The 8,095-nt window shown below is 58.2% G+C and overlaps 2 protein-coding genes across 2 annotated transcripts in view; both read left to right on the forward strand.

Moving 5' to 3' along the window:
- Position 1: 1 nt before the first annotated feature.
- IER5 (immediate early response 5) lies at positions 2 to 881 on the forward strand (the record flags this gene model as incomplete). The annotated part of the gene is made up of 1 exon (XM_010715775.2): positions 2 to 881. A coding segment is annotated over one exon (342 nt), but the record flags the coding sequence as incomplete, so codon positions are not given.
- Positions 882 to 7,258: 6,377 nt separating this feature from the next.
- KIAA1614 (KIAA1614 ortholog) overlaps positions 7,259 to 8,095 on the forward strand; it is a 10,442-nt gene continuing 9,605 nt past the window's right edge. Inside the window, exons 1-2 of the mRNA XM_010715923.2 lie at positions 7,259 to 7,328; positions 7,533 to 7,784. Coding sequence (XP_010714225.1) covers positions 7,259 to 7,328; positions 7,533 to 7,784 — 322 coding nt within the window. The remainder of the gene's footprint in view (positions 7,329 to 7,532; positions 7,785 to 8,095) is intronic.

An 8,095-nucleotide genomic window follows, 5' to 3' on the forward strand; every position in this document is an offset into this window, starting at 1 on the left:
CGGCGAGGTGCGGCGCTGCGCTGTGCCCCCGCTTTGCCCCCGGAAGCGGAGCGCCGCGGAGATGGAACAGCAGGGCTCGCCGCTGAAGAAGCCGCGCCGAGAGGCGGAGGAGTCGCCGCCCCCGCAGGGCGAGCAGGAGGACATGGAGACGGGCAACGTGGCCAGCCTCATCAGCATCTTCGGCTCCAGCTTCTCGGGACTGCTCAGCAAGGAGCCCCAGGGCCGCCGGCGGCCGAGCCGTGACGGCAGCGAGGAGTCGACCGCGGAGCCGGGGCAGATCTGTTGCGACCAACGCGTGCTGCGGACCCTCAACCCCTGGAGCACGGCCATCGTGGCCTTCTGACGCGTCGGACTGCGCACCGCGAGGAGGGGCACGGACAGATCCGGAGCTGCCCCCCTCCTCCTTCTCCTCCTGCTCCTTCCTCCCCCCCGGCCCCGCACGGAAGAACAGCGGGCAGCAGCACTTCCCTTCGCCGGGCCCGACCGTCGGCAGCCGCCCTGGGAGCGGCCCGACCCGACCCGCCCGGAATTCCCCTTCCCGCCCGGGGCGCTCCCAGCGGGGATATTTTAAGCTTGGAAAGTATTAAATTTATTAAATAAAGTGTTTATTTTGGAAAGGTTTAGGTCAGAACTGTTACACGGTGCTTTTAAAAAGTGTTTATTTGAGAGAAACAGAAGTTTACAGATGCTCCGACGGAAAGTCCTCGTGAGCCTGGTTGTTAGGCTCGGGGATCCCCGGTCTTTGTTGTATAAAGGCTTGGGGTTCCCGTTGGGGGGGGTGGGGTGGGGGGATTTGTACAGTGTTCTCTTCGGTGATGTATCTCGTTTTGTATAAAATGTAATGCTACGTGTGTGACACGTATTAAATATTTTCAACTGTAGCAGCGCAGTCTGTATGTGTGGGTCAGGGGAGGGCTGGGGGATGGCAGCCAGGCACCCCACGTTGCATTGGGTGGGGAAGGAAGGGGGTTACGTCGGGGTCCCGCTCAGGACCCAGTGTGCCAACCCGCTCTCAGCACCCGGTCGGTGGCTGTGGCTCAAAGTCCTGTGCTTGGGGCGTGTGAGCTGGCGCTGCCAGGCATAGGCTGTGCTCAGGGCTGCTTGTTCTGCTGCCAGCGGTCGTTCTCCGTGCCTCCTGTTTGCTGTTACTTGTGGAGTGGTTACGATGAGCATTGTAGGCTTTTTTTTTTTTTTTTTCCGTTTTTACTATCGGTTGGAACTGGGTTAAAGTTCCTGCTCGCATGGGTGGGGAGGAAAGCTTGGCCGGTGCTTCACAGCCACTGCGGAGCGCCCCAGGGCGTTGCAATTAGATTGAATTGTGGGGGAATTTTTTTTTTCCTGCTTCTCGCTGGGAGATTCCCCAGGAGGCTCCTCTACTCCTAATTAACGAACTCTCCCACTGAGGACTCTTGCAAGCAGCCTGGTGTGCGCCCTGGGAGCTGCAGCCCAAACGTTGAGATGGTAGAGCTGGGCAACAGGAGGCAAATGCTGTTATTTCTCATAAAAACTGTGCTTGGTGTCAGATGGGGAGAAGGAGGTACTTCGGGACCGCTCCACCTTCCACAGGCGTTGTGCAACAGCCGGACCGCTGGCAAATGCCACGCTGCTGCGGCTCCTCCCGGCTGGGTGACCTCCGCCGAGCTCCGGCTTCTCGCTTATCAGCTGACACGCCGTGTCCCCGAAGGACCCAAGCTGGCTCCGTGGGCTGCTGGAGCCGTCCCCGCTGTCGTACCGCAACCACGTGCTTGCAATAGGGCCGGAGAAGCAGCACCCTCCGATTTAAAGGGTTAAACCCCGCAGCTCAATGCCGGCAGCTGGGTGGGGGTGGGGGTGGGGGGGCACCGGCGGGGAGCAGCCGGCCGCTCCCAGGGCTGCGGTGACCCCGGTGGCCGCAGGGAAGGGCGGCAGCAGCTCCCTGCCGTGTCCCAATTGTTCCGGAGATAGTTTGCATAACTGGCAGCAGGGCTTAGGAAAGCTTTCCGGGGGAGCTGGAGCAGCCTGCTGTTCTCAGGAGGTGCTCCGGGGTCCCAGGGTCTGCCTTTCCTCCTCCTTTCCGGCGGTCTTTTCTTGTGCCTGTAATAACATTGACATAAGTAGGGGCCGTCCTCCTTCTGTTCCACTGCTTGGGTCCTCGGAGTTTCCCTTCCCACGGTGCTGCGTTCAGAAGTGAGGTCGATGGGGTGGGAAAGGACAGAGCCGTAGGCTGGGGAGGGGCTGGCAGCCCAAACGCACCTCCGTGCCAGTGTTGCTGATGGAAGAAGTGCAAAAATAAGCCAGATAAAAATAAAACCTTCCATCACTTGGAAGAGAGGGTAACTCCTATGGAAGAACACGGCCCGGATGGATGTGATCTAATGGCAAGATGGCAGGTCCTCACCTCCTGGAACAGCAGTGAGGCTGTTGGGGAACCACTCCTCGATGCGGTCTGGAGTTGAGGGGGCTGCTTTGGGCTTGGATGCGGACCCCAAGGCTCAAATAAAAGGGCTGAACCCACATGTCCTAGGATGGCTCAGCCCTCTGAGAGGGGACGAGGGTAGAGGTGGCTCCCGAGGGTCCTATCTGGTGTCCCCCATGAGTGCTCCATCCCGGTGCGCCCCGTCCCAGCCTCCGTCCGTCCCTCCAGGGCAGGGGAGGAGGGGGCAGGCTGTGGGCTGCAGCATCCTGTGGGGCTGTGTCAGCGCTCAGGAATCTGGGAGCTGCTGGGAAGGAGGGAGGGAGGAGGAGGGAGGCCGGGAGGGAGGCCAGCGCCTCGGGGCCGCGCTGCTGGGGCCTCTCCCAGCTGGGGAATGGGGGGCACAGCATGGAGGGGGGCTGCCGGGTGGATGGAGAAGGGCGAATCCAGGCGGGCTGGGGTCCCTGAGGGAGGGGTAGGGGATGAATACTAACAGCTTCCTTCTGTTTGTTGCTGCTGATGTGAAAACCCTGCAGGCCCCCCTGGCTGGGTGAGGGCTGCCCGGTGTGAGCGGTAATGAAACACAGAGCTGCTGGGGAAAGCTCCCTCTGGCTCCCAGCTGAGCAATGTGTTGGTTTGGAGCACCAGGGCCGGCCACACATGGGATGCAGGATGCTCCGGTGTGCCACCCCATATCCTGTTCCCTTGCTCTGTGCCTCTTCCTAGGAAAAGGCCCTTCTCCTTCTCCTCCTGTTCCTCATCTCCGACCTCAGCTCATGGCCCTGGGGCTCAACGGCAGCCCAGGACAGGTCAAGGCACATCCAGCCCCAAGCTGAGCTCTGCACATGCAGGCACAGGAAGAAGTGTGACTCCCTGGGAGATGCTCCCCCACTGTTTTTCCTGGCACTGAGGGCACAGAGCTCACTGGGAACCACCTGCGGGAGGGGGAAGGGAATGAGGAGGGAAACAGAGGAGCGGATGGTGCAGAGGACAGGCAGGAAGGACACGGAGAGTGGCTGGGAGAGGCAGGAAGGGTGGGAGGGCAGGAAGGAGGGAAGCGGTGCAGAGCCCCCGGTGCTGTGCCCCTGTCCCCAAGCACACAGCAGGGCCTCCAACCCTCACCAAGCTGGGCCCCGGCTGGGGTTTTGTCAGCAGCACGCAGGAGGAAGTGGTGTGAGAGCAACAGGGGACAGAAATCCCCAGCGGGCTCTGACAAGAGTGGGTGGCAGATCCGCTCTGCCCTTTGAGCGGGCTGCCTTCTCCTGTTTATTTTAACCAGGACAGCGCTGTGAACCCAACACGTGCCCAAACCCTGCTGGCTCCAGGGCTGTGCCTGACCCGAGGCCTTGGCACAGAGCCATGTTCTGGGGATGGACTGACAGATGGACACGTGGCTCTCACATCCTTCCTCCTCCTTTTCCCTTTCCTCTGGGAGAACAGCAGCAGATGCATCTCCAGGGTGCTTAGCCTCGTGCTTGGGAGCAGGGTGCATCCATCCAGCTGCCCCCAGGGAACTCTGGGACCATGACAGCATCTGCTCCAGGAGAGGAAAAAGCCAAGTTCACCTCGGAGGGGTCATCTTCCCTTCCAACCATCTCCTCCAGGTGCAGCACGGTGCCAACATCCTCCTGCTGCCTGCTGCTCGCTTTGAGATGCAGCGAAAGAGCTGCCGGTCTGGAGGCAGGCTGTAAGCAGCCAACCTCCTCCTTTCCTTGTGCAGCAAAGCCCTCTCGTGGAGGCCTGCAGAAGCTTGCCAGCCAGGAGCTGCCCCTGCGTGGCCATGCTTCACTGGGGGGTCTGCAGGCACAGCCCTCCCTCCAGATGAATGAAGGAGATGCTGCAAGGTGGTGGGTGACTGTGTGTCACTTAGCATGCCCTGCCATCACCTGGTGATACCCAGCCTCTATGTCCCTCAGTGTATGCACACTGTGGCCAACAGTGATGTGTATCACTTGGTATAATCATGCTACTTAACAACATTCCCCCAGCCTGGGCCACCTGCTTACACAAAGGCTTTTTGGCTATTTCCCTCTCTAAATCTAGCAGAGAGGAGCCATCAGTTTGCCTGCACACCTGGCCAGTTGGTTGAGGAGCTGGGTGGCCTCACCTGGGGCTTCCACCCACCTGCTGCCCGTGGGCATTTAAGCTCAACCCAGTCTCCTTTAGCTGTGTTGAGTTGAGAGTTGGTTTCTCTATGCTCGTAGCTGTAGGAGGAGGCTCCCACTGCAATGATGTCCCTGTTACAGCCTCAGTGAGGGGGTCTCTGTGTGCCATCAGTGCCCCTGAGCAGCTCACTCTGTGTACTGCCCACATGCTCCTCTCCTTTTTGGTTAAGTAATTTCCCTGCACTTGTAGCAATACGGCTTTGTACTGCTTGCATGTAAATGGCATGGTTGCCATCTCCTCTTTAGGGGCTGATGGCAGCTTGTGTCAACGTCTGGCATCCCTGCTGACATAGCACCAGCCCTCTGGTTGCCAGTCCTCAGCTTCTGGGCTGCTGGCAGAACTCGGTCTCCAGGAGGCAGCAGGGTCCAGGTACGTGCTGATGGTGTGGGATGCTGCTGTGGGTGACTTAAAAAAAAAGTAAAAAAATTGAAAACAATCTGAGCTCAAAGCATAGCAGATAATTCAAGGAAAACTGGAGCTTAGAGGGCTCTTAAGTGACAGTGATACGAGGGCAGTGTTCTAGGAAGCCTCTCTAGGGCCTTGCCTTGTTCCTAAGCATGTGTTGGTGGGGAGAGAGCCCTGTGCTGGGCTTTGGCATTTCCTGAGTGCTGCTTTGCTTCCCTGTGTGGATGGAGCAGCTCCCAGCTTGTGTCCGTGGGGATGCTTCTTCCTGGCAGCGTGTGACCATTCTGTGCACAGCTCCATGCAGCTCTCGCTCCCAATTAGCCTTGTGGGGATGAGTCCCGCAGGTTAATTACGTATCGTACCTGAAACAACGGATCTATTGTTCTAACCTCGCAGTGAGTTCAGTGCTGCGGTCTGTTGGCTGTTGTAATGCAGAGAGCAGAACTGCACTGAGCTCTATGTGCCCGCTCCCCATGGAGTTGGGACATTGCCCCTGTCCTACAGGGCACAGTTCTACTGCTCCCTGTCCTGCAGAGCTGTGTCTGAGCTCTACGGCCTCACCCATGGGGTGCCCAGGGCTGCGTGTGCCCCATGTCCGTGCTGTGTTACCATCAGTCTGGCGGAGCCCCACGTGGCTTATTCTGCAGAGAAATGGCATTGGCTCTCAGCCTTGCTGCATGTCGAGGTGTTTGGTGGCTGCTGCTGATTGGAAATGAGGTGCGAACCTGTCCCCTCGGTGCTCATTGCAGAGCAGAGGAGAGGAAATGGATGTTCCCCTCGGGCTTCTCTGGGGGAGGGACAGGAGGATGGGGGGAGCCAGGGGAGGAAGTGATTCATACCTTTAATTCTTCCTCCAGTTCTAATGATCACTTTTTATTTGAGCTGGGTAGAGGCCCCAGCTGCGATGAGCACAGCCCAAGTGGGCGACGAGCATCCTCATTGCGGGGAAACTGAGGCATGCGCTGGGGATGTGTGCCCGCAGCTTTCCATGCCCTGGGGGAAGCTGGGGGTGGGCTGTGGGGCACAGACCATGGGGCTGTCCTTGCAGGGGGTGGGCAGTGATAAGGTGAGCGAGCTGTGTGAGGATGGATGGTTGGACAGACTGATGGACACCTGTGCTGCTTGGGTGCCACCAGCCCCGTGCTTTTGGTGCCTCATTGAGCCAGGGTTTGCGAGCAGTTTCCCAGCAACAGCTGCTCCCTGCTTTCCCCAAAGCGAAGCCATCCGCTCTCCCCTCCTCTGACAGCTCTGCATCCCGTGGCTGTTTGCTGCTCCTTTGCCACGTTGCTGCCCCAGAGCCCCGTATCCGTGCTGTCACCCCATGCCATGGTGATGCTGCTGGTGGGTCCCAGCCACCTGGACAAGCCACACGTGGGGTGAGACCCACATACAGGGAGCTGCCACCAGAGCTCTCCCACCTTTCTGACGGTATGATGGGAGAGAAAAGAATATTTTCATGCAGAGGACAGACTGCTCAGTGCCTGGAACAGAGATGAGCTGCACCAGGAGGGGAGAGTTGCCAAAAAAGCGTTCAGTGCTCCATTTCCCTGTTGCTCATACACATCTCTGGTGCTCCCCTGCAGCGAGCTGCCCGCCCTGCCTGCTGGCAGGAGGCTCCTGTTTGGTGGATCTATTTGTGTGCTGTTTTGCTAATATTGCTGCTTATTGCACATTGGAGCTGTGCCATGGAGCTTGGGGTTCGGGGGCTGCCAGCCTCGCTGTGGGCTGTGTGCCGAGGTACCCATATTCTCACCCACCCCAGCTCTGTTCAGGGCAGGTATGAGCTTTTCTGGGGTCAGGACAAGAGGAAGTGGGGGAAACAGGGTGGGCTGTGAGCCACACTGCTTCCTATGCCTTGCTTTGATTCTGGAAAACGCTCCTTGCTATGGGCTGGCTGCTGCTATGGGTCACCAAATGAATGGCTTGGATTGGAATGGACCTCAAAGACTGTCTAGGCACCAGCTCAGGCTGCCCGGGCATCATCTGACCTGGTCTTGGGCACCTCCAGGAGCAGGTTGGACCACAGTGCTTGGAGCAGGCTGTGCCACAGGACTGGGTCATGTCAACCTCTCAGCATTGGCCCTGCATGGAGGCAGATCTTCACGGCTTTCTCCCTGTGAGCTGAAGGGAGGTGTTATTCACTCCAGTCAGCAGGAGCTTTATGGAAAATGGGTCATAATGAGCTCATTTGGTGTTGCTCATAACATCATGAAAGGGAATACTTGCAAAAGCAATGATTTAGGCGTTGTTTGACTCGAGCAGGAGTGATATCAACAGAGTTTAGTGGGAAAGACGATGTCGGAGCCGCTCAGCGTCGCTGTCAGCGGAAAGGCATCACCGAGTGCTCAGCCTGAGCTGCGCTACAGTTAATGATATCTTCAGCAATGAGACACAGAAATGCTCCTGGAGGTCTGCACGATGTAACAGGGAGAGCTGGACGGGGCTCTGAGCACCTGATGGAGCTGTAGGTGTCCTTGTTCATTGCAGGGGAGCTGGATCAGGTGGCCTTTAAGGGTCCCCTCCGATTTAACCGTGGCCCTCCTGCCCGAGCTCTGGGCTTGTCATACAGGTGATGATGCCCCCAAGGGCAGCGCGAACGGATACCGGAGAGCCCCACGAGCACCGTGCTGTGAAGTGGAGCTCGTTAACTTTCCACCCGATCCTTGGGGTGATTGCGAGTGGAACTGCTACAACGCAGCCGCAGCTGGCTTTGCAGTAAACAATGAGCAGTTGGTTTCACATGGCTCCCTTTCAAAAATCCCAAACTGGAAAGGGAGGAAAACAAACAATCAGATCCGAAAGAAGCTGATTTTTGGCACTGGTGCGCTCCGTGTTGACTGGGCTGTGAGACAGAGCCTGGGAAGCAGCTCAGAGCTGAGTCAAAGCGCTCCGACGCAAATAGGGGGAGAGAAACAGAGCGGTGTGCTGGGGCTGCGTGCAGGTGGAGGGCAGCAAGGCTGCTCAGTGCAGGGGAGCGTCTGATGTACAGCTCACAGCCCGTCCCCTCTTGTCCTGTTCCCAGTGGGGACGGAGCAGAATTTCCCCCTCAACCTTTGCATAACTGCGAGCTGCATCATGTCTCTCTCAGCCTTCAGAGCTGCAAATTAGACAAACCCAATTTTCAGGCTTTTT

Source organism: Meleagris gallopavo, chromosome 10 (genome assembly GCF_000146605.3).
Source record: "Meleagris gallopavo isolate NT-WF06-2002-E0010 breed Aviagen turkey brand Nicholas breeding stock chromosome 10, Turkey_5.1, whole genome shotgun sequence".
NCBI lineage: Eukaryota > Metazoa > Chordata > Aves > Galliformes > Phasianidae > Meleagris > Meleagris gallopavo.